The sequence below is a fragment of the Stigmatopora argus genome, chromosome 9 (genome assembly GCF_051989625.1).
Source record: "Stigmatopora argus isolate UIUO_Sarg chromosome 9, RoL_Sarg_1.0, whole genome shotgun sequence".
Lineage (NCBI taxonomy): Eukaryota > Metazoa > Chordata > Actinopteri > Syngnathiformes > Syngnathidae > Stigmatopora > Stigmatopora argus.
Genome location: NC_135395.1, coordinates 17,069,735 through 17,092,664, shown reverse-complemented (window position 1 = coordinate 17,092,664; position 22,930 = coordinate 17,069,735). Strand labels below are relative to the sequence as shown.

Below are 22,930 nucleotides of genomic sequence, written 5' to 3'. Positions count from 1 at the left end.
TTTAAAAATATTTGATGATACCATACACTTGTTTCTGCTAGTATGTAGTTTGTTTCCTCAAGAATTCATAAAATATGAAATTCCGATAATGGATATATAGATTGAACATTAAGAATAGTCACCTATACAGGTGATCGCAAAACATGTTAAAAAATAAATAGATAAAAAGGGACCATCAATAATTTTACATACAAGTCATTTAGAATGTAAATAGTAGCATGGCACTTTGTGATGCCTGTGTGTCTTTACGTTTGATTTTTTTTTTTTTTAAATAATAATAATTATTTAAAAAAAACGATCTGCCGCAGTGGGTTTACGTCGCCGACTGATGTGCGCGTGCGCAGTGTCAGTCCACACAACTGCGCTACCCAAACATGGCGGCGGCCGTCGACAGTGTTGTGAAAGTGTAAGTTTACCTTATTATTTCTTCTAAGTGGAAAACACGAAGCGAACCAGGGTTAACGTATCACGGGAAAACAACGACTCGGCTTCCAACTTTGTGAAACCGCAGACTCATCGCGCGGGTTTTCCATTACTAAAAGAGCTCCCGGGAGAATAACGTTATGTTGTATGCTAAGGCTAATGATAGCTTGTTAGCCGCGGGGAAAGAGGAGAAGCGCTCAAATTCCAACTACACACACTTTAAACTTCGACCTCTATGTTGGTTTTAATGTCCTTCGTCGGCTTTAAAACAAGCCCGCCGCCCGATGATAAACCCGTGTTGGCGATCGCTTTGTTTTTGTAGGAGAGGCGTGCTAACAATCAACCTTTTGTTCTCCATTCGATAACATTCAACCACTTTGCCTTTCGTGCGCATGTTCACACCAAGTATACATCTAAATACACGCATTTCTATTTCGTTGTGGTTGTCAGTCCCGGCTTAGAACAAGAGACATTTTCAACATTTTGGTTAACGAGTTTCAAGAATCGTGGGAGAACTAATATCCAGCTTTTTTTGCAATATGTGTGGGTGTGTTTGTTGATGTATTTGTGTTCATATTCCAGGCTGGGCGAGCAGTATTACCGAGATGCCATGGAGCAGTGCCACAGCTACAATGCCCGATTGTGTGCTGAGCGCAGTATCCTCATGCCCTTCTTGGATTCTCAGACCGGGGTGGCTCAGTCCAATTGTTACATCTGGATGGAGAAGAGACACCGGAGTGCAGGTGTGCATAAAAAGTCTGCTTCGCAATTCCCGGTTAATCCATTAGCATGTGGTCGATTGGGCAGCTCACCTCTACTACATTTGAAATTGGCATTAAAGAGACATGTCAAAAGTGGAGAAAAGCATGCATTTGCCCCTTTTAACTGGGTAACAGTGTGGTCAATTGATTTTGTTTTGGGGTGGCTAAATCTTTCCGTTATGTTTGTCCCCCACATTTCTTCATTTTCTATGACTTTTGGTTTGTGCAAAAGCGTAATTGTTTTAACTTAACAGCACTATTATGTTGATTCAGACCGCTAAATGCCTTTTTGTGGTATTTATAGTTGGATCATATGGTTTATAATTGATGTTAAGGTGAAGGATGGGAATTGGATTGTAGATGAGAGCAAAATTAATTTCTCAAATGTTGTTCAGGTGTCGCTCCAGGTCAACTGTATACGTACCCGGCTCGCCGTTGGAGGAAGAAACGGCGCTCCCATCCGCCCGAGGACCCCCGATTGGCCTTCCCTCCTCTGAAAACAGGTATTAGCCCTCGAGAAAAGGAATCAATCCCCCGTCAGCAAAAAGGAAAAACAGCTGTGTTGTCATCGGGGGGTTGTGCCGACTCACTTGCGTGTGTGAGCGTAGCAGACGCCGACCTGGCTGTGAAGCGCGACGCCTTGGGGACGGTGGATGGCAGCAGTCTGGAGGCCTTGCTGAAGGGGGAACCCCTCGACAGGAGGAGCGGCGCCACGGACGTGCGGGGCGCCGCCGAGGACGATCCGGCCACCGTGGACCCCCCCGCTAGCTCCGCGACGACTCACACGTCGTCCGGACGCGTCCGCAAGGTGGGAAACGGCGGACGTCGTCGCTCCCAAAAATTGTTTCCGTTTTTCTTCGTCCTGCTAGCTTGAGTAGCGGATAGTGGTTAAATACAAGGTTTTTAACACGAGTTTAACGTGGCGTGGACTTCTCGCCGCAGCGAGTCCTGGACCACGACGACTATTTGGATGACTTGGACGATGAGGACTTTGAGGATGAGACCCCCAAGAGGAAAGGAAAGAGCAAATCTAAGGTAAGGGGAGGCAACTCTTTTAGTTTTTCATCAGATTTTGAAATTCAAGGGAATTTGGTGTCAAGTTCTGCCTAATTCTTTGAGAGCAGCTCCCAAGTTAAGGTTAGCCTTGATGCTAACGTGTTGGTTGAAGGTAGCGCTTGCTGTAAAATTTTGAAAAAATGAAAATGCTGGCTATTTTGTGGGATTATTTTAGGGTCGCAGTGACAAGAACGGCAAAAAGAAAAGCGAGGCTGCGGCCGCGGCGCTGGAGGAACGAGACAAGCCTTACGCCTGTGACAGTGAGTCCAAGCTTTTACTCCTCTTACATGACCACAAAAAAACTATTGATTAGCGCAATGTGACTGGAAAAACTCCTGCAGTTTACAATAAAATGTCAAAGGTTTGAAAGTTGTAAGTCTGTAAGAGCTTTTGAAAATACACGGGGACAATGAATGATCTTTTTTTTTGAGAAGGCAGGCGTACAAACCATCCCTAAAACCCAACGTGTGTGTGTGTTCGCCAGTCTGTGGGAAACGCTACAAGAATCGACCGGGCCTGAGTTACCACTATACACACTCTCATCTGGCGGAAGAGGAGGGCGAGGACCGCGAGGAGATCGAGGCACCGCCCACTCCTCGTCAGCCTGAGGAGCAGAAGAGTGAGTATCGAGAGAGAAATTTCATGTCTGAATAGTCTGAAGGGTTCAAAGAATGAGTAACACCCGTTTTGAGACTTGCATTTTGAAGAAATCAATGTCTGTGTGTATTCGCCCACGAAGCAACGAAGAAGGGCCCGAACGGCTTGGCACTCCCCAACGATTATTGCGACTTCTGTCTGGGAGATTCCACCATGAACCAGAAGACCGGCCAATCAGAAGAGCTCGTCTCCTGCTCGGACTGCGGACGTTCGGGTAAGGCGAAGCGCTTTTTCGTCCGCGCGAATCTCCTTCTGGCGCATGCAAAGCTGGCCAGATCAGATTGTTTACGCCTGTACCGTTCCGACCCCCCCCCCCCCCCCCCCCCCCCCCCCCCCCCCCCCCGTAGGTCACCCCACATGTCTGCAGTTCACACCAGTAATGATGGCCGCCGTCAAGACGTACCGCTGGCAGTGCATCGAGTGCAAGTGCTGCAACGTATGCGGCACGTCGGAGAACGATGTGAGCATGCCCGAGATAAACGGCAACACTACTTTGCTTTTTTTTTCATTCTTTCTTTCCCTGTTGGGGTGCCATTATCAGTTAAATCAATATGATTTCATCTTAATGGAACAAATTGATTTACAAGGATCAATCCATTTTTTTAAAGCCTCCATTCAAAATAGTGTAAACTTTTTTCAAGCTGTTCCATTGAAAATTCAACTGCACTCTGTACAGGGAACTCATTAGCTGACATTGACGGCTCTAGATGTCCAAATGATATGGACGTCCATCGTTGTCAATAGCAGCCAGTCGGTCAAATGAGCTTTTTATTTTATTTACAGGATCAGCTGCTGTTTTGTGACGACTGCGACCGAGGCTACCACATGTATTGCCTTAGCCCCCCCATGACCGAACCGCCCGAGGGTAAGACGCCAATAGATACATTTCCTTTAAAAGATGAAACGATCACTACAATTCCACGCACGTGTTCTCGCAGGGAGCTGGAGTTGCCACCTGTGCCTGGCTCTGCTCAAGGACAAAGCCTCCATCTACCAGCAGAACCAGAGCTCCGCCTCCGAGTGACCCGCCCGCCGCCCGTGTGTCCGTCTCAACCGCCCTTGACCACTAATTGAGCTAATCGACACGTCAAAAGCCACAGTTTCCCCGTTCGAGGCATGGGACAAAAAGACACAATAACTCCAAAACAAACAAACAACAGATCGGTTAAACGCGCCAATAAAATAAAAACACGCAGCCCTGCCCTCGGACTGCTGATTTGAGAGAACATGCGGTAACCATAGCGACGGCCGTCTCCACGGGAGCAAACGCAGTAGCAAGATTACATCTGCACGGCGGATGATCTATTTTTAATGGCGGCACGCGGCGGGGACAAAACAACAAACGATATGTTGTTGCTGGAGAATTCATGTTATTGTTCTGAGTACTAGTGGACTTTTGTAGTAAGACGTCTGTGATTTGTCTGACCTTTTTAACGTGGAAGGAGTTTTCATGATCAAGACGGGTCATTTATGACAAAACCACGATAGATTGGAGGTGCGGCTCGTTATGCTGTTGGGCAGGTCAAAAGGTCATTTTTACAGTAAACGGCATCAACAAACATTTGGACGTACTATCTTTTTTTTGTAGTATTTAACCGCCAAAAGGTGCTCATAGTCTTTTACCACCTTTGCATATCATAGTATTGGTTGACTGTATAATGCCTGTTTTCACAGCCAAATTCATTTCAGACGTGGAAAGCACTCAGTGTACACACTCGCCTTTTTTTTATTTTTATTGTTTTATATATTACGTAATATTCCATCGGTATTGGGAGATTTTTTCTAGTGGTTTAGTGAAGTGTGTGTGGTGACTACTTCCACGTATACAGCTTCTTAAACATTCTATAATGTACTGTGTTGCCTTGTTTGTAATTTTTATTTTTGTTAAGATGTTTGAATTAATTTGACTTCAGATATGTGAGGCCTCCATTCTGAGTATTTGTAAACTGATGTACTTTGTTGTACTATTTTTTTATTTTTTACATTTGTCCGGTGACAGCACCGACTAGCCTGACGGAAATAAAGAAAAAAATCACTTCATTTGATTTTAGGTGGATAATCTTTCTGGGCTATGGCTATATGCTATTATTTTGTATTACTTATAAATGAGTGAGCTGCAGCTGTTGAAAGACACAACATTCACGTAATGCAGCATTTTAATTGCCCGAAAAAAGGCCATTCGAGCTATCGGCATGCACATTTCAAAACATCCAAATGTGTTTTTGTTTTTTTTCCAAGTAATGTGCAAGACTGAGCGCATTCATCCACAGTGTGACCGTCTAATCATTTACAAATACTACGATACATCAAAAGCACGACGAAAATGCCTTGCAAAAGAACTTTGAGGAGCAACCGCATGCTGTGCAATTCCGAGAAACGTGATTAAACTAGTACAGTAATCCCTCGAATATCGCGGTTTATGTAGTCCAGACATGGCCACGATAATTGAAAAATCGCAAAGTAGGCTAGTCCGAGTAGCAAAAGTGGCTTTCGCTTACGAGTTTTAGAGTGGATTTTCACTTTTATATGAACTTTAAAAAAAAAATCGCAAAGTAGTGAATTCGCCATAAGTGAAGACGCGATAATCGAGGGATTACTGTATTTGCGAACAGTGGCGCAGTATTTTTTTTTAAACGAGTGAGTTGTTTGCATTCGTGGTGGTAGAAAACCATGTAAAATATTTATCAAAAGGGTACTCTTAGACGCCAGGCGTGAACTTCATTCCAGTGAAAAGAGCTCCTCGAAGACGATGGAGCAGAGGAGGAAGATGACGTAGAGCAGCATGAGCCAGAGGCCCAGCCGGCGGTCCAGTTTCCAGCGGTTCAGATGGACGGACAGAACCTGGATGGTACGTGAGCACAGAGTGGAGGACATTATCTCATTTGCCTTCAACCTGGAACAAGATGCGGATGGTGGTCGCTTACGGTGAGTGTGACCGAGGCCAAGAGCAGGATGACCGAGTACAGCAGGCCCCTGCTGTTGATGGTCACCTAAAAGGCACAAAAATAGCTTTCTTCCTTTGCAACCAGTCTTCTTTCCATCTTTATACTTGCAAGCCAGGGGTGTCAAACAAACTCGCGGGCCACCTTAACGTGGGCCAGACCACTTTATTTTCCGCCCACAAAAAGTGAACTCGTCGTTATTGACGGCGCTAGACGTCAATGGCGCCGAAGGATGAGCACCCACAACCCATTTTCATGAATTGGACATCTATAATTGTCAACACCAGGCAATTTAGCGTCACTTTTTTTCCAGGGGGGGCCACTTCCAGACCACGGCCTGCACCTTTGACACCGCCGACCCGGGAAACACATTCACGCTGTTTAGTCGGGAAAGTCAGGTTTACCACGGAGCCGTAACTGACGAGGAGTGTCCTCAGCGCCCAGGGGAAGCCCAGGCCCAGCAGCACATCAAAAATATTACTGCCGATGGAGTTAGACACGGCCATGTCGCCCAAACCTGCAGTCAGAGTGGACATGATCAAATTCTTTTTTTAATACAAACTATTGGGCAAACTATTCCACTAAAGGGCCATAGTGGGTTTGGGTTTTCCTTCCAACCCAATAAAGAAGACACCTTCTTTGCCAATCTGAAATCAGTTGATTGCAATCATGTGCTTTGTGTTTGAGCCCAACCCCCGTTGGGTAAAGTGCCTGTGCTAGATGGCTTGGACCAAAAAGCTGCACATGCAGCGGCCCTGGAAGACCGGTTTTCCCCCAACCCCGGTTTAACCACACCCCCATCCTCCAAGGGGTGTTGACAGAAACGCACCTCGTCGTGCCACAATGAGGCTGGCCATGCAGTCAGGGACGCTAGTGCCCGCCGCCAAAAAGGTAATACCCATAATGACTTCTGGAATTCCAAGTGTGTAGCTGATGATGGTCACCTGAAAGAAAAGGAAGATAGAACTACAATAGTCTGACTCAATTTTTTTGGAAAATAATGCCAGCCTGAACAAGTGATCTAACAAGGCTTATTTCTCACCCACAAATAAACCCCACCCCACCCTCATATTTTGTTTTCACGCCAAAGCATTCCATGAATCTCCTGCTGGGTCTGGTGTTTTCCTACCATCCAGACCATGAGGTAGGAGAAGAGGGCGATCCAGAGCGTGGAGGCCAAAAAGGTGAGTAAGAACCAGCGTTCCCACTGTGGGAGGTTGCAGTCGGGCACGGTGCAGTGCAGCAAGAGGTTCACGGGCCAGGAGAGAAGCCACCTGACGCGCACACACCAGCCGTCTGACGATAGCCCAGCACACAAACAGAATAATTACATATTCAATCATGAACATCACAGATGATATACAGTAATCCCTCCAATATGGCGGTTAATGTAGACCAGACATGGCCGCGATAATCGAAAAATTGTGAAGTAGGGTCACCCCTATTGTAACTTTTTTTTCTAGTCCTAGTAGCAAAAGTGGCTTCCGCTTACGAGTTTCATATCAGTTTCACATTTTTATGAACGTTTAAAAAAAAAAAAAAAAAAAAAGAATAGTGGAAAAAAAATCGTCGTGAGTTCACGATAATCGAGGGATTACTGTATTTGAAACAGCAGGTGCTCACCTGGTATGATGAAGGGTTTAAAGGGCGCCATTTCTTCCTGCTCTTCCTCCTCCTCATCCTCCACGGCGCCCGCCGCTATCCCGACCTGCCGCCCGGTCTCGTTTTCCACCCTGGCGCCCAAAGGCGGGCGCTCGGCCTCGGGCGCCGACCCGTTTTCTCTCCCGCCGGAAGCGCCACCGTCGTCCGCCGAAGCCGCGCCGTCTTTGGGGATCACCTGAGCCCGGATGAGTCTCTGCCTCTGCGGGGAGAGGAAGCGAGTGAAATCCGGGTAATAGGAGGCCGGGCGGCGCTCGTCAAGTGTACCTCTATGAAGGAAATTACTTTTAGAAAATGGCGAGGATGCATGCAGGTGAACATAGAGAAGGATCGTCTTTGATCAATCGTCTTTCACATGAAGCTCATTTCGACTAGCTTGTCATTTCCTATAAAAGAGTCTGACTGGAGTCTTTGTGATAATATTTGATCAGCCAAGCTTTTGAGTGGAGAAACGTGATGTCACTTCTTCTCAGTTTATAAATAAAAACGCATTAACCGTAGTAGTGAAGCCATTTGCGCTGCCTCGTCAAAAATAATCCGTTCCCTTTGGAGCCACAAACTGACGTTAACGGTTACTCACCACATCGGTGCACAATTAAAGACCCTTCAGAGTCAGACCACAAGAGCGGGAAGTTAGTAAGAGGGTGCCAGCCATGCGGTGTACCTCACTGATGACCGTGCGTCCTGCCATGCGCAGACGGGTGAAGGGGGGGAAATGCGAGGTGATGAGAAGACGGAGGCTTGCCTCTGAGAAGGTGAGCTGCTGAGGATTGAGGTTGAGCTGCTCGTCCACCATCACGACCCCCGCGTCTTGACCCACCACGGCGCACGAGTCTGCTCCGAGACGCCGGCGGTCAATAGCCGAAGACGAACGTTAAGTAAAACGGGGGTGCGCACCTGGCTTTAGCGGCACCACGTCGGCGTCGCACTCCGTGGCGTTCCCCACCGCCGTGGCCCGTCGTAAAGTGCTCAAACACGGCTGACCCGAAGGACTGCAATATCTCACCACTAGGCTGCACAGCGAGCTATTATACCTACAAACAAAGAATATTATTGCTGTTTCCGATGACATGGTAGCAACACTGAATGAAGAAAGTCAGATTGTGATGATACTCACTTCATAATGAGGATGTATATTCCATACATGGAGATCAGTATAATGGTCTCCCACCTGCAGCCGCATGAAAAATACACATTGAGTGATGCTCGCTTGCATTGGTCAGTAAATATTAGTAGATAACAAAAAAGGATCTTGACCTACCACTGGACTTTTTCATCGTAGATCACCTGTAAGTTCAGAAAGAAATGGATGGTAAACTTGCTTGCAAAAAAGATGAAATTGCATTGTCGGGAGCGGATTTATGTGATTATTATTTTGGATAAAAACATTGACTGGGGTTTTGTTTTCCTCACCACGATGAGCAAAATGATGGATAGGATGTAGAAGGAAGCATCGCGAAACAAAGGCCACCAGCTCAACAAGATGGGCTGGAGAGAAAAAAAAATCTGGTGTTTTCTCCTCAAATTCAGGATAAACGAGCATAACTATACGTGTGAGACCTGGTCTGCGAAGATGCCACAGATGCCGATGATGACCAGGATGTTAAAGACCGCCGAACCCACGATTGTGCCCACGCCTACGTCTCCTTTCGTGATAAATACTCCTGAAAATAGAGCCATTAAGCCATTAAGTCAGTATTAACACAACAAAATTAAAGTAGCATATGAAAATAAATGTTTTCATTCCAAAGGAGCCCCGTTTTTTGTTCCCAAAAGAATGTCATTACTTAATGAGCAGTAATTTGCAATAGAGTTTTACTAAATTATGAATGGTCCTGATGTGGTTCCCCCTGTGAAATTTGTTTATTTATTTTTTTACCTTCACTGAGGCGAATCAACAGTAAAAGGCATTCTTCTCTAATATGTGAAGATTACAAAAAATGTTGTTAACGGTGTGTCGAGCTTTCAAATGGCTATTTGACATTTATTCATTAGCCTTACCGCTTATCCTCACCAAATCCGGATAAACAATAATTCATGGTCACACACACACAAAATCAGCATCAATCAATCTTCCACGTCTTAAGGCATTTTTGTATTTTGGTCTGACAGATGATTTGAATGAGTTTTTTGTGTGTGTTTAAAACGGATGTTGTTTTTTTCTTTATCACGTCAGGTTTTTTCAACTACAGGATCCGTGTTTTGTCAAAGAAATGGGAAAAACGCTGTACTTAACATACATATGTGCATTTTTCTAAAAATATTTAATTATTAGCACACAATGAAATACGAAAAATTGACTGCAATGTTTATTTTTCATTAGCTAAAGGCTGTCCGAGCATGCCCTTTGTTGCCTAGCTCATGACCTACAGGCAACACAGGCATCGATAAGTCCGCAATTTAATCATCCTTCCTGCTACATAAAATAAAAAAAATCAGGCTCCGAACCATATTATTTAAAAATAGCTTTCAGATCTGAAATTATTTGTATTTTCCCACCCGTTGCCCAGTCTTAATCAATTTGATATCAGTGTACTGTTAATCTGATGCTTGCATTAACTGGTAGCCCTTCACGTGAATTAGCACTTAGCTAAGCAGCTCTCCCTTTCAAAAAGGTTGCTGATCCCTCCATATGAGAGCAAACAATATCCAAAAACCAACATTCAACCATTGTCTTAAGTGTTTTTTGTGTAAGGGGAGACGCAGAATTACGAAACTGCGTCTCTGATATTTCCACAACGAGCAAAACGCCCTCAACGAATGGTGATTTGCAACCGAGAGACACGGAAAGGCAAAAATGATGTGGAAACTGATTAAAGGACAAATCTCCATTTCTTTTACTGACTGCATCAAATCAAACCAGTTCTTGCCACCAAACACAAAGCCCTTATCATTCCTTGAAATTTATTCCACTCAGCAATGCCTAAAAGCAATGTTTATCTAGCCGCCCATTTAGGGCGTTGAGTAGAAAGAGTCGTAAAGAAACCGATTTCTTACAGTCTGATGTGTTTGTTCTTGAATCGGTGTGAGATTTTTGAAAAAAAGTAGAAGACTGACCAATCAAAGAGGTGAAAAGCTCAGGGGCAGAGCTACCAGCGGCCATGAAGGTTGCCCCGGCAACATCCTGGCTAAGTTGGAGGTTCTACATACAGTGCAGACAAGAAAGTTCATTAGAGGTGGAAGGTTTGTTTTGTTTGTTTAACCTCCTAGGACATGGCGTCCGTTCACGTGTGGACATCACATTTTTTTGGTTGTCACAAGACTACAATGATAAATTTTGGACTACAAGGGCCTGGCGTCCACTTATAAAGTGGAAATAATTTTTCTCAGAAACTACATCATGTAAAAATATCATTCAAATATCAAAGAGAAAATAAAAATGCATGTTTTGCAAGAGTTTGGGTCTTAGGAGGTTCAATCAAAATAGCAGAAGTGTTTTTCAAAATATCAAAGCCATCAAACCTCAGAGACTTTTTCCAGTGACGGCACAAAGTAAACATCGCACACAATGGCCAAGGCGTGAAACATGTAGATTGCCTGCAAAGAGAACCAAAATTCCTCATGTGACGCTTGAAGAAAAGAAAATTGCAATGTTTTTTTTCTTCCTTATTTAATCTCGGTCGGCCGTTAACTGACACAGAGCACATGGAGGACGACCGCTCCCTGTCTCCGCTGCTCCAAAGTAAACACATCTTCGGGAAATTCGCTGATGGCTGAAAAAGACGACAACAAACTAAATTAGACTTTAAACAGGAGCATGAATAATGAATTAAACAGCCGAAAAACAACAATGCAAAAAGTTTGCCGAGACCGATTTCATAACTGCAACTTCACCTTTATTTTTTTAATTTTGCTACCTCACATGCATTGGAACTGTACTAAAATTGATTACCAAAAGTCTGGCATAGGCTTTTATCTCTGTAAATCTTTTTCTTGTGACTTCGCACTATCTGTTTAGCCATCTCCCAGACATTTGGAAAAATGTGGTTTCCTCTCAAAAGCCGCAAATCCTAAAAGGTCAGACCCTTGAATAATCTCAAACGTGATGGTGAATGAAGCACGCAAATACATTTCCTGTAAAGATGCCTGATTAAACATTGCATTGCTTTTCCAAAAGAAAAGCTTGGGGGACATACAGTAAGTCTAAATTCTTGATGATCACCATGGCGCGGCAGGATTAGGTGATGAGAGCGGTCCTGATGAAAAGGGGCGCTAATCAGCAGGTCATTTTTGTGCTTTGATTCATTTGGTTTCCGACGAGAGACACGTTCCTCAGTTCCTTAGCAACCACATCCCTCGCAGGCTATGTGAGCCTCAACGTCTCACTGTGTGTGTCGAGGTAGTCGGCACTCTGGTGACCGCGTGATTTCGCCAAACACATTACACGCAGTGTAATATCATAAAACAACAGTTGTGTGGGGGCTGGCCATTTGCAGATCTGACTACTAAAACAAAGAAAATAAATTGGATTTTCTATGTTCTAGTTATAATGCAGCATAGACATGCATTACAATAATTGTGAATCATTTTTTACTCTCCTATATTTAACTCCATAATCAATATCCAAATGGTGCATATTTGTTTGAGTGACTTACAAAAAATACATCACATTGAGAACTTTCATTTTAATATTGGTTGTTACAGTATTAGGGTTAATTTTTCATCACAGTTGCAAGACTGTAAACGCCTTAACTAATAACTCCCGACATAAAAAGCTGATCTTACCAGATTCAGAAACAGAAACTGAGGATTGATTGTTGTCATCTTTCTGGGTGTTAACCTCCTTCTTGGATAGGAACACATCCACCGAATCTAAAAAATACAAAAAATAAAAACAGGTTAATTAGTCAAAACGCATGTAGAACATCATCAAGAGGAATGTACAGTATGTATTAATGAACAAATATTTGACTTAATACATTTCCCATAGAGTCGTATTTTGTGTCCAATGACAAAGGGTGAAAAATGCATATATGATAAAAGATTTTTTTTAACAATAAGCACTGGTACCAACCATCATTGGGATGCACCACCCATGTGGCTGCGAGCAGACCGAGTCCACAGACGCAGAGCCGGGGGAGGAGCAGCGTCTGCCTCGCTCTCCTCGGCGCCTTCATCCCGGCCGCCGACACCACTCGCCGGCTTGCACGCTCAGAACATGTCGCCTCTTTCTCGCCTCTCCGCCGTCCGCTGATATGACTAAAAAAACAGCGCCTGTTGATCGGGATGTGAGTGATCGCCGTTCTTTTTGCGGGCTCTCTGACGGATACGGGGTTGGGGGGGAAAAAAACAAAACAACAAGCGTCTCAGGCAGTCATCAATCAGCAACTCAGCATCCGACGCCGATGGGAGGAATCCGGGTGAACGCGTCGTTTCCAGCCGTAACGTCAACCAGCTTTCATGTGAAGACGTCAGCGTGTTTTCACGTCTTTACATCTCGAGTCAGAAAAGCATCTGATTGAGAGCCTAAATGCCGGAGAAGGCGGGTTCATATAGCGATTGCACAGCATCACCACTGGAGGGCGCCCGTTTGCTTTAAGCGTCCTATTGCTGAGTGGAAGAAGACATCCTGTTGCAGTGGCATTTAGTTGGAACTTAATTAAACAAGACCAATACATTCAGTAGAGTGATTGCAATGATTTCTGCAGGGATTTAAATAAGTGGTTTCAATTTAACAACTCAAAAATAAATATTTTTTATGCCTACTTATTTATGTGTATTTATGCTTTAATTCTCATTGTGCTTGTATAATGACAATAAAGGCAATCAATTACTACATTGAAATAATAACATGCCACAATATGACTGCTCCTTGACATTGGTGTTCTGAAAAACACATTTCAGGTCATAATTAATGATGCGCAGACTAGATAACAGTGACAATTTAATATGAATAATTATTAGAAATGAAAATTAATGATGACATTTAATCATCCAGCCTCATGCACCCTCTAAACCACCAAGAAAACACATAAAAATAACAATAGCATACATCTGACATAACGTGGAAATAGGTTTCGGGTAGTATTTTTCAAACCCAGAGGAAAAAAAACAACAACACATCATTCATATGCCAACACTAGGAAATAAATGCAAAGTATACAGTAAAAAATCAAATAGGAGGTAAGGCTCCATAGTGCACACTAAAGTAGGGTTGCAACATACCACACACACTCCTCCAAAGTTTGTCTAATGAAAGAAAGTCTAAATTTCTTGCATGAGCCCCCATAGCCAAAATGAGCAAAATGCTGATAATAGTCATGTAGACCACATACATTTTCCGCTTGGAGAACTTGTTGGCTACTGGGCACCTAGAGGAAGAGGATCATGTGCCAACTAGTTGAATTTACTATCGTGACTATAGTGACAAACATAATATATGAATGTTACCTGTTTGTTGGGTGGTTGCTTGGAGGACTGCTCAATTCTTCGGCCTTTGTGTCCTCCTGTATATATATATAAAACTCAATTAATATCACGAGACCCCAATAAACTTTTTTTTTTGCTGCAAACACACGTTTGGGCTTATTTAATTTTTACAGGGTAACGAGCCTTGTGTAAATATACCTTAATACTCATAGGTAAAATGAGACCTCCTTGTAGTGGGGTGGTCTTTTTATTTTGACATAAGAATGGCTTCATACTTGAACTGAATCCATGGAGGCTTCTGTCGTGCTTTTCATTTCAACCGGGGCAACAAGAAGCATGATTTCCTCGGCGAAGGTCATCTCAGGAATATGCGATGCTTCGTTTTCTCCCACTGAATCAATGGAAGTAGCTCTAGAAAACAGAACCAAAAAAATACATTGATGACACAATTCAATGAAATATATAGATATATTTTTTAAACGATGTGCTCCTTCCTATAAATAACTAAATACTTACAGCAAAGCTTCACCTTCTCGGTCCTCTAACTGACTCCTCAGCTCTTGGTTTGCCTGCCTGAGATCCTAAAGTACACAAAACTGTTGCTTTCAAATGTGGCAAAAATTAAAAATAAATACTAATCGCAAGCACCCTTACCTTGATGATGTTGGAATACTCTTCTACCGTTTCCTCTGCTTGCTTTAATTGCAACTTATTCTGTCACAGACAAATACATTTTATATAATGACCATCCAAACCAAAATAAACAAATGTGGCAGTATAAATGGGTCAATAAGTATTTAAATGAAAGAATTACTTTTAAATCGAGGCTGAGGACATTCTTACCTGTTGAATGAATTCCTCCTTTTGCTGAAAAGCTTCCCCCTAATGTTCAAAAGATTATTTCAAATACAGATACTGGTCCCATATGCTAAAAAATATATATAATTTTCAGATAGAGCCAACCTCAATGTTTTTAAGCACAACACTGAACTCGCTCAAGCTCCTCTTGTCTTGCTCTCTTTGCACCTGAAGCCTCCGAACCTGGTAAAATTAAATAAAAAGTGTTGCAGATGCCTCCTACCCCCTAATAACATTATTTTTCATTATATTTTAAATCTCACAAGATAATAGTAGATATACAAGATATACTACACCTTTGCAAGTAATTTCTCATTTTCTTCCTTTATCAAATTGCTTTCATTCTCCTGCAAAGGGGTGAAAAAACAGTTCATTATTTTGAGAAGTATTCCAAGAATAGTGTTAATGTTTCTTTTATAAGCACTGATGCAATTTCAAATAGTTTTTTGAGGAGAACAACACACTGTCACTAACTAGGTCTTGTAGCTCGACCTTAGTGGACTGCTTTACATCGAAGTCATCAACCGGTGGTAACTTGACAAGTTGGTGCGTAGTAATGGTCTGCTCCAACCTTCACGTTATCATTAAAGGAAAACACAATTGAAAGCTAACACAGTCATTTTAAATTAGGAATGACAATACGAAAGAGAAAACTGTAAGTGGTTTGATCGCAAAATCAAGCCAGATTTTCACACTATTGGCCAAAGTTGGGCTATGAAAATATAATATTGAAATGTGATTACATTTCCACTCGTTGTTTAAATATATCTTTTTCTGATGGTAACACGGTCATCTTATCATTTGCTGCATCGACTAAGTTCTTCATGTCAGTGTTTTGAAGGTGCAGGTGACTCCGACGTTTGTCAAGCTCAGAGATTTTTTCCTTCTATCTCCTTCGCTGTGCTTTATACAAACACAGTCATTAAACGCACTTGAATTTGAAAAATACATTAAAAACACAATTGCCTATTCGGTTAACTTACATATTTTCATCCAACACATCTGTTTTCTCCTACTTTGTCATGGAAAATAACACACACAAAAAGTGCACGTTATACTATTTATTATTGCGCAACAAATAGAGAATAAAATAAAGACACTGGTCCACATTTTTAATTAGCAAAGTAATTACATATCTGAAAATCACTTCTAAAAAAGTATGCTAGCGGGAAAAAACGTAAAGAAGCTATGCTAACGTACACGTAGCTAATAAGCTAGCTAATGACAGCTGCTATAAAACGCAAACAATCAACTTTTGGGTGCACATAAATGATTAATACACATCTAAACAGACATTTGGTGTCAAATGAAGCTTACCACACTTTTCGTAGTTGTTTATTTCGAATTTGATTAACGAAAGTAGAAGCGCAGGTGGAGAATTAATGATTGCTTCTGAGGGTTGACAAAAATGGGGCATTCAAGTGAAATTGGAATTCCGAAAGCAAAAATAAGCGTCTTCGTGAATGTGAGAAAACAAATTAACATAAAAATCTCAATTGTTGTCTCAAGATTAAAAAAAAACATACTTTTAAATGACGAAACTTCCATACTTTTGCCAAATGCTTGCGCTATATTGCTACCGAAAAAAAAAATAATGCACGCAACAATCATCCCCTTTAGCATAGCAGCAATTTAATAATAAACTTGTAAATCACAAATGGAAACCATACACCTATAGTGACAACACTTCAAACATAAAACAGTTAATTTAAATCAATTGGAAACAATTTGGGTCAAATATTCAAGGAAACAGCATTTTTTATTACAACATGAAGAATACTTTATAGTACTGAGAAAATATATTTCTCTAAACAGTAATAGAAGTCATTGAGAAATCAAAATGGCTGATATTTAATCATGTAATATGAAAAAAGCGATTTAATAAGGCATTTGGTGTGAACGGTGGTAATGGATCATTCATGTCAATGTTGTGAAGCCACAGACATGTAAATAAATGTACAAAGAATGTGCTTTAACTTTAACTAACTGTATCATCTGAATACTAAACTTAACCAAAAATATACTGTGTGATTGAAGGTAGTGGCAATAATAATAATAATAATAATAATATGAGCAATAATACATCCAGTGTGACTTTTCAGTGCCATTTTCCTGCAAGGAAAACATTTTTGGACGTGACATTCAAAGTGTTGAGCCTTCAAAAAGTTATTCATTCTTGTTTTTGCTCAACAGAACCAACCCCCAGGCTTCATTATCGGGTGGGTTCCAGAGAGCCTGTCATCTGGAAGTGTATCCCATCTCCAGGTAGAGGTGACGGGATAAGCGGACAGACCCAGCACAGGTACCAGCGACTCCCAAGGGTGTGATGCAAGTTGCCCACAAGTCCCAGGCTGTAGGGGCGGCGAGACGAGTACCACTCCCTTGTGGTTTGTCCTCGGAAAAGTAGGAAGAGATGGAAGAAGAAGAAGGCGGAAACCAACAGGAGGCCCACGACGCAAGTGTCGGCAATAAATGCAAAGGTGAAGGCACGTGCCGTGACCTGGCCTAGTTGGAACAAAGACATTAAAAAAAACATAAATGCAAGGGATCAAAACTACAAAATACATTCACGCTATTACCTGAAACCAGCATGATCCAGGGTACCAAGAGCAGCAGAACGCTATGCATCGTCACACCTTCTTTCAAAATGACGATAAAGACCTCGGCATTCATCAGCGTGGCGTACAGGAGCCCCGACCACATGAAGAGCAAGCAGCTCAGGAAGTAACGGTAGTTGCGGAAGCCTACACACTGCCCGAAGAAAACGCAGTGGTGGTCCCGCCTCAGCACGCACACTTTGCAATCGTAGCAGTGGGAGCAGCGTGAAGGAGTGTGAGTTTCACACGCATAGCAGTACCTGGTGGATATTTTTTTTTAAAAAAGACAGCAGTGTTATCAAATGATCATTTTTAGATAGGACAAGTGGTTAGTCTGTCAGCCTCAAAGTTCTGGGGTCAGGGTCGATCCCAGGTGGGTCCTCACTGTGTAGTTTGCATGTTTGGGCTTGCGTGGTTTTTCCCAGGTTGTCTGATTTCGTCACACATCCCAAAAACATGCACGGTCGACTGATTGGACACTCTAAATTGACCCTAGCTGTGATTGGTTGTTCATCTATTTGTGCTTTGCGATTGGGTGGACACTAATTTGGGGTGTACCTTGCTTAGTGCCCATAGATAGCTGGGATAGGCTCCAGCACTCCCCACGACCCATGTGAGGAAGAGGTATAAAAAATGAATGAATTGTTAGATAAAACAGTGAAGTTATAGTGAATCATTTCCCCCACAATTTGGAAGTGAATGTGCTGTACCAAGAGATGCCCATGCCAGCTGACATGGCTGTCCCTTTACTAAATAAATCAAACTCAAACATTTAATAACACATTATTTCTTGTTCTTCTGTTTTGTAACCTCGCAGTAGGAGCAGTTGAAAATATTCAAGGCATAAACACGAAGCCAGTTATGTATTTTTTACCCTCAACTTGCTTACCTCCAACCCTGTCCCACGCCGTCCCCTCCCAGGAACACGCCCTTGATGCTCGGGCTGGTTCTGACAAAAAGCACGGCGTTCCAGCAAATGTTGCAAAGCATAAAGTATTGGGCCAGCAGGTGCAGGGATTTCCACCGCGAGGACCATTCCGTCTTTTTCAGCTCCGCCGTCAGCGGAGCCTCGAGCAACACGAGGTAGCTCACTTCTCCGGTGATGGAAAAGACCAGGAAAGTGTTGAGGATTACCGGGAGGTGATAGCACGTCCTTTCCACTTTGTGAAACACTCGGGCTGCGTAGCTCATCATGGTCTCCTGCACTGTTGTTAAAAAAAGACACATACAGCTGAGCGGAAGAACTCTTTTGAAAGACGCACCGTGGTTGCTACCTTCATTAGCCAACGAGCTACTCGGTTAGCTTTTGAAGTACAGGTCTTGCGTTAACTAACTAATGTTTTGGGGATTTATTTGGAGCATTGTGTATTAGGTTTATGAATACATTAGGGAAAGGGGGTAGAGGAAATTATTGCCTGTACATTTGCAGAACTTCCGTTATATCTTCCCGAAACAGCGAATTGGGTGACGTCACATCCGGCGGAGATGTTTTGTTTTTTAAATAGTTTTTGGGGGTAATTGTGTTGTGAGAAAATACCGGGTTTTCTGAAAAGAACGAGTGATTTGCACCTACAGAGTGCAATTGGCGCATACTAAAAAATAAATAAATATTTTTTTTTTAAATGAACTTTTTGGCATTTGACACATTTCCCTTAAAATGATGCATTTCTCAGTTTAAATCTTTAACCTGTCATCTATGTTCTTCTCTGAATAAATGAGGAAATTTGGCACTTCCACATCATTGCGTTTATTCATTTTCCGCATCCGCACGAGGGTGCTGGAGCCTAAACCAAGATAACTATGGGCAAGAGGCTGTATAAAAAATATCTATTAACTATACCATGAGGCGATATGTCAATATATGCAAATCTACTGCACTCAAAGAGGATTTCCTGCCTTTGTTCCCTCCCACCCACAAAGTGACCTTAATCTCAGTGCCCTTTGCAAATCTGCTCCCATGGCTGCGTCTGAGAATTTACTGTCACTTTGGAATCTAAATCCAAACACTTATAAAAATCTGAGCAGAAATATTCACAAAACAAGGTAAGATCCTTGATCCTTTGCGGCGGGGTTCTAAAAATTGCACTAATTCGAAAATAATGTATCCGACTGCATTATATTTTCACTGTTCAGTCTCCAAAAGCCAAATGCGTCAAAATATGACCTCGGCTCACGTACGGGGCTCCAAACGATGTAAGTATCTGGACCAAATGATGATTAATCTTCTAGGGAAATCCGTCTTTATGGAAATAAGTGACTCCCTTGACTGGTTTTGCATGTTCTCCGCAGTCAAACGACACATCTACGAAAACGCTGGCTGGAGCTGAAGGACCGAGAGCATGCCGCCCGACAGTGTAACCGAGAACTTCTGCGGCAGTTTGACAGAGCTCAAGACACACTGAGAGACATGATAGCCGCCACGGCTGCTATGAAGACTCTTCGGGTACGCAGAAGAAGGCCATTTCGACATCAAGGAGGCCTCATTGTTTTCACTCATTTCTACTTTTTAATGCAAAAACATGAACAGTTTGACCCCCGTAGATGGAGTACGACCTATTTCTGGAGGAGAGCTCTACCGACCAACAGCAAGAACTCGGAGAGAAAACACGAGTTTATTACAAACAGGTATCAAACATAGACATAATTGCCTTAAAGGCCAATATAAAACAATTACACTATATTCTCTAAAGGATAACTATTGAAATATACATGAAAATTCCACCCGCTTGTTGTCGCAGGATGAAGCTCAACCTTACCATTCCCCAAAAATATTGATAAACTGTAACTCCTTTGTAATAATACGATTCAAAGAAGTCTTAGTGTCAATTTGGAGATGCTGCTTTTACAGTAATACTTTGACATACGAGTGTCCCAACAAACGAGAAATGTGAGATACAAGGAAAATTCAGAGCAAATTTTTGCCTTTAGATACGAGACAAATTTGAGATAAGAGCCAGAATGGTTCCCAATGCAGCTGACTGTCACATTTTAATATTGAAGATCATAAAGTCTAGATAGCTATTTGTTACTTTGTGAGCAGGTAGTAAATTAGAACAAATAAAAAGAGGTTTCTTCATTGTAATGTCCAGTGTTTGGTGTTTTTTCGGAGGGTGAGAACGGACTAATTTGTATTTATAGTTTATTCCTATGGGGAAAATGATTTGAGATACGAGTAAATTAACATACGAGCTCAGTCCCGGAACAGATTAAGCCCGTATCTCAATGTATTACTGTATTAGTGAGCTAAGAGTACAGTATGTTTCTCCAACAGTGTTTAAAGCTGGATCTGAAAAGAAAGGAAGCGCAAGTGTCCAAATCCACTGAGGCGGACCTGCCCTGGTCCACAATGGCATCTGATGCAGACGATGCCGCCAGGAGCGAAAGCAGGCAATTATCCCTGGAGTTGGATTTTAAACCAGGTGCAAATAGTAAAGCATTGCTCTTAATAATTTTGCCTGGCATGTATTTACATACATTTTCTCTGTTAGTCCGTCTGCCCACCAAATATGGCGAAAATGGAGACAGCAGCACTAGCAGAGAGTCCAGAAAGGTGACGAATGAGAAGAGGAAGAAAAAAAGAAACATCCCAGAGAAAGACAAAAGCAGCTCCCAAGAGTGAGACTCTCATTGTTACACCATAATATTTATTCATTTACGTACACTGTAAACGATATTAGAACTATTTTGAGCCATTATGAAGGCAGAAATTTGTATGCAAGTTGGCTCTAAATGAAACTAAATGAAAAAGTACTCACATATTAAGGCGCACTTGGATTGAATGTTGCTTTCCTCTTTCCTCTGACGTTTCAGATCATTGAGAACTTCACCCGCGGCTCCAAATTCTAAAAGCAACGAGTCATGGCACAAAGACAGCGTCAGCGTGAGTGCGAAGATTGGGGGACATCTTGCTGGATCCCCACTGACCATCAAGAATGAAATAGGAAAGAGCCCAAAGAGCGATTCTACGAGTGATTCCAAAAATTCCCAAAGTGAACAAGAAGCGCCTAAAAGTCCTTTCAACAATTCTCCTTCCTCGTCTGAGTCAGCGGGAGGCGAAGACGATGAGGATGAAGAGACACAAGAGAAAAGTCATGAAAAAGATGAGAGCGACTTGGATGACAATGAGGCAGAAGATACATCAAAAGAAGTAGGATGGAGATGTCGACCAATCCGACAAGGCGAACGGGCAGAAAAAAACAGGATTTGGTTTTGTTTGCAGGATGAAGACGGCAGTGAGGACAATGTGGAAGAAGAGGAGGAAACAAACGAGAGAGACTCTGATGACATTATCGTCTCACATCCGCAAAACAAGTAAGAAGTTATAAATTGAATTGGGTTTTTTTCCCCAATAAAATGAGCCAGGTGAACAGAATTGATGTTTTCAGACCCAGGGTGCACTTCACTACACAAGAAGGTTTTAAAGACAACGACAGCCAGGCAGGAAGATCGGATGAAAACTCAAGTGAGCTCGGCGATGACGACGTCGAGAATCTCCTTGCACCTCAACCTCAAAAAATGATAAGAAAGTGAGTACAGTAGAATAAAATATATTCAGTGTAATTAATCGTCCTCCATGTTTCCTTTGTAGGGACAAATGTGCGAAAACAGGAGAGAAATCCAAAGATAACATCACCGCCAACAAAGGTATCTTCAAAAAATAAACAAAATGCAAATTTATGGGCCTTCGTGGATGTTCATTGAGGTTTTTGTTTATTTTCCAGCCATGTGCAACATAGAGATTTTCCAAGCCAGACCACAACTGGATGAGCAGAGTGACTCCGATGAGCATTTTTACGACTAATTACCATCAACGCCGAACTTTGTATACCAGTTATTGGATTGGATTGGATAACTTTATTCATCCCGTATTCGGGAAATTTCGTTGTCACAGTAGCAAGAGGGTGAGGATGCAGGAATAGGAAAAGCATTTTAGACATAAATAGATAGGTAATAAGTAAGTTAATAAATACATACATGAATAAATATATAAATAAATAAGCGTTTTGCTTAGCACATATATACATACATACACATAAATGTACATGCATGCATACGGTAGGTCTTAACACTTTTTTGTTAAAGAGCCTGACAGCTGATGGGAGGAAGGATCTGCGGAAGCGTTCCTTCCTGCAATGAGGGTGCCGCAGTCTATTGCTAAAGGAGCTTCGGAGGGACTCCACAGACTCATGCAGGGGGTGGGAGGTGCTGTCCATGATCCCTCCCTTTGTTTTACTGGTGTTGATGTGGAGGTGGTTTTGCCTACACCAGATTCTAAGATTCTCTACCTCGGTCACAGTCTGCAGAAGTTCCCCATCTCGTGGAAGACTTCCTGTGTGTGGTTCCAGTTTTTGTCCAACTTTACGTCTTTTTGAGTCTATCCATTTTTGCAACCAAAACTCGTAGCTCATTTTGTGTTTTTTTCTGCTTTTCTGTCATAATGATTTGGTGATTCTTAATGATCCCATTGACATTGATTTGCTTTGTACTTTGTGCTTGTTGCTTTTGCTTTGTTGTTCTGCGGCCTTTGACTGTACTGTCTAACTTATAACTATGCCCTTTCTTGCTACTGTCACAATGAAATTTCCCGAATACGGGATGAATAAAGTTA

At 42.3% G+C, this 22,930-nt stretch overlaps 4 protein-coding genes across 9 annotated transcripts; 2 read left to right on the top strand and 2 right to left on the bottom strand.

The window, feature by feature from the left end:
* The first annotated feature begins 262 nt into the window (after positions 1–262).
* dpf2l (D4, zinc and double PHD fingers family 2, like) lies at positions 263–4,937 on the top strand. Its single transcript, XM_077609653.1, has 11 exons — positions 263–406; positions 1,006–1,166; positions 1,580–1,687; positions 1,793–1,992; positions 2,127–2,219; positions 2,416–2,500; positions 2,725–2,859; positions 2,980–3,111; positions 3,245–3,357; positions 3,681–3,762; positions 3,836–4,937. The coding sequence occupies exons 1-11, from the start codon at positions 375–377 to the stop codon at positions 3,919–3,921; spliced, it is 1,227 nt and encodes a 408-aa protein (XP_077465779.1). The 5' UTR covers positions 263–374; the 3' UTR covers positions 3,922–4,937.
* A 98-nt stretch (positions 4,938–5,035) lies between these two features.
* Positions 5,036–16,173, bottom strand: LOC144082460 (sodium/potassium/calcium exchanger 3-like). 5 transcript variants are annotated; one of them, XM_077609641.1, is made up of 28 exons: positions 16,043–16,173; positions 15,709–15,740; positions 15,469–15,628; positions 15,200–15,296; positions 15,022–15,072; positions 14,831–14,908; positions 14,711–14,749; positions 14,522–14,581; positions 14,384–14,448; positions 14,143–14,278; positions 13,889–13,944; positions 12,513–12,697; positions 12,224–12,310; positions 11,135–11,211; positions 10,961–11,035; positions 10,556–10,640; positions 9,059–9,162; positions 8,912–8,986; positions 8,760–8,785; positions 8,616–8,669; positions 8,396–8,532; positions 8,163–8,332; positions 7,463–7,700; positions 6,969–7,135; positions 6,669–6,783; positions 6,244–6,356; positions 5,822–5,887; positions 5,036–5,738 (listed from the first exon to the last, which is right to left on the bottom strand). In XM_077609641.1, exons 3-28 carry the CDS (start codon positions 15,549–15,551, stop codon positions 5,616–5,618), a joined length of 2,562 nt encoding a protein of 853 aa, XP_077465767.1. In that variant the 5' UTR covers positions 15,552–15,628; positions 15,709–15,740; positions 16,043–16,173; the 3' UTR covers positions 5,036–5,615. The 5 variants fall into 5 exon arrangements, with proteins under 5 accessions (XP_077465767.1, XP_077465771.1, XP_077465769.1 ...); XM_077609645.1 differs by having other exon boundaries at positions 8,244–8,332; XM_077609643.1 differs by having other exon boundaries at positions 15,218–15,296.
* A 162-nt stretch (positions 16,174–16,335) lies between these two features.
* Positions 16,336–18,787, bottom strand: zdhhc24 (zDHHC palmitoyltransferase 24). Its single transcript, XM_077609667.1, has 4 exons — positions 18,597–18,787; positions 18,212–18,527; positions 17,305–17,582; positions 16,336–17,230 (listed from the first exon to the last, which is right to left on the bottom strand). The coding sequence occupies exons 2-4, from the start codon at positions 18,514–18,516 to the stop codon at positions 16,938–16,940; spliced, it is 876 nt and encodes a 291-aa protein (XP_077465793.1). The 5' UTR covers positions 18,517–18,527; positions 18,597–18,787; the 3' UTR covers positions 16,336–16,937.
* Positions 18,788–19,216: 429 nt separating this feature from the next.
* LOC144082199 (uncharacterized) lies at positions 19,217–22,847 on the top strand. Of its 2 annotated transcripts, XR_013303189.1 has the most exons (12): positions 19,217–19,365; positions 19,456–19,515; positions 19,612–19,765; positions 19,864–19,947; positions 20,594–20,741; positions 20,811–20,937; positions 21,133–21,469; positions 21,542–21,633; positions 21,708–21,848; positions 21,911–21,966; positions 22,044–22,223; positions 22,405–22,847. XR_013303189.1 is itself a non-coding variant. In XM_077609153.1 (11 exons), the coding sequence occupies exons 1-11, from the start codon at positions 19,280–19,282 to the stop codon at positions 22,121–22,123; spliced, it is 1,365 nt and encodes a 454-aa protein (XP_077465279.1). In that variant the 5' UTR covers positions 19,217–19,279; the 3' UTR covers positions 22,124–22,847. The 2 variants fall into 2 exon arrangements, 1 of the variants encoding a protein (XP_077465279.1); XM_077609153.1 differs by having other exon boundaries at positions 22,044–22,847.
* The last annotated feature ends 83 nt before the right edge of the window (positions 22,848–22,930 follow it).

Coding starts and splice junctions, on each gene's coding strand:
- dpf2l (XM_077609653.1), top strand. CDS start 375: ATGGCGGCGGCCGTCGACAGTGTTGTGAAAGT. Junction 1,167..1,579: donor GAAGAGACACCGGAGTGCAG/GTGTGCATAAAA, acceptor AATGTTGTTCAG/GTGTCGCTCCAGGTCAACTG. Junction 2,501..2,724: donor CAAGCCTTACGCCTGTGACA/GTGAGTCCAAGC, acceptor TGTGTTCGCCAG/TCTGTGGGAAACGCTACAAG.
- LOC144082460 (XM_077609641.1), bottom strand. CDS start 15,551: ATGAAGAACTTAGTCGATGCAGCAAATGATAAGATGACCGTGTTACCA. Junction 10,641..10,960: donor CACTGGAAAAAGTCTCTGAG/GTTTGATGGCTT, acceptor CACTGTATGTAG/AACCTCCAACTTAGCCAGGA. Junction 7,701..8,162: donor GACGCACGGTCATCAGTGAG/GTACACCGCATG, acceptor CTCTCCCCGCAG/AGGCAGAGACTCATCCGGGC.
- zdhhc24 (XM_077609667.1), bottom strand. CDS start 18,516: ATGATGAGCTACGCAGCCCGAGTGTTTCACAAAGTGGAAAGGACGTGC. Junction 17,583..18,211: donor GGCGTGGGACAGGGTTGGAG/GTAAGCAAGTTG, acceptor AATATCCACCAG/GTACTGCTATGCGTGTGAAA. Junction 17,231..17,304: donor CTGGATCATGCTGGTTTCAG/GTAATAGCGTGA, acceptor TGTTCCAACTAG/GCCAGGTCACGGCACGTGCC.
- LOC144082199 (XM_077609153.1), top strand. CDS start 19,280: ATGGCTGCGTCTGAGAATTTACTGTCACTTTGGAATCTAAATCCAAAC. Junction 19,948..20,593: donor CACGAGTTTATTACAAACAG/GTATCAAACATA, acceptor TTTCTCCAACAG/TGTTTAAAGCTGGATCTGAA. Junction 21,634..21,707: donor GTCTCACATCCGCAAAACAA/GTAAGAAGTTAT, acceptor TGATGTTTTCAG/ACCCAGGGTGCACTTCACTA.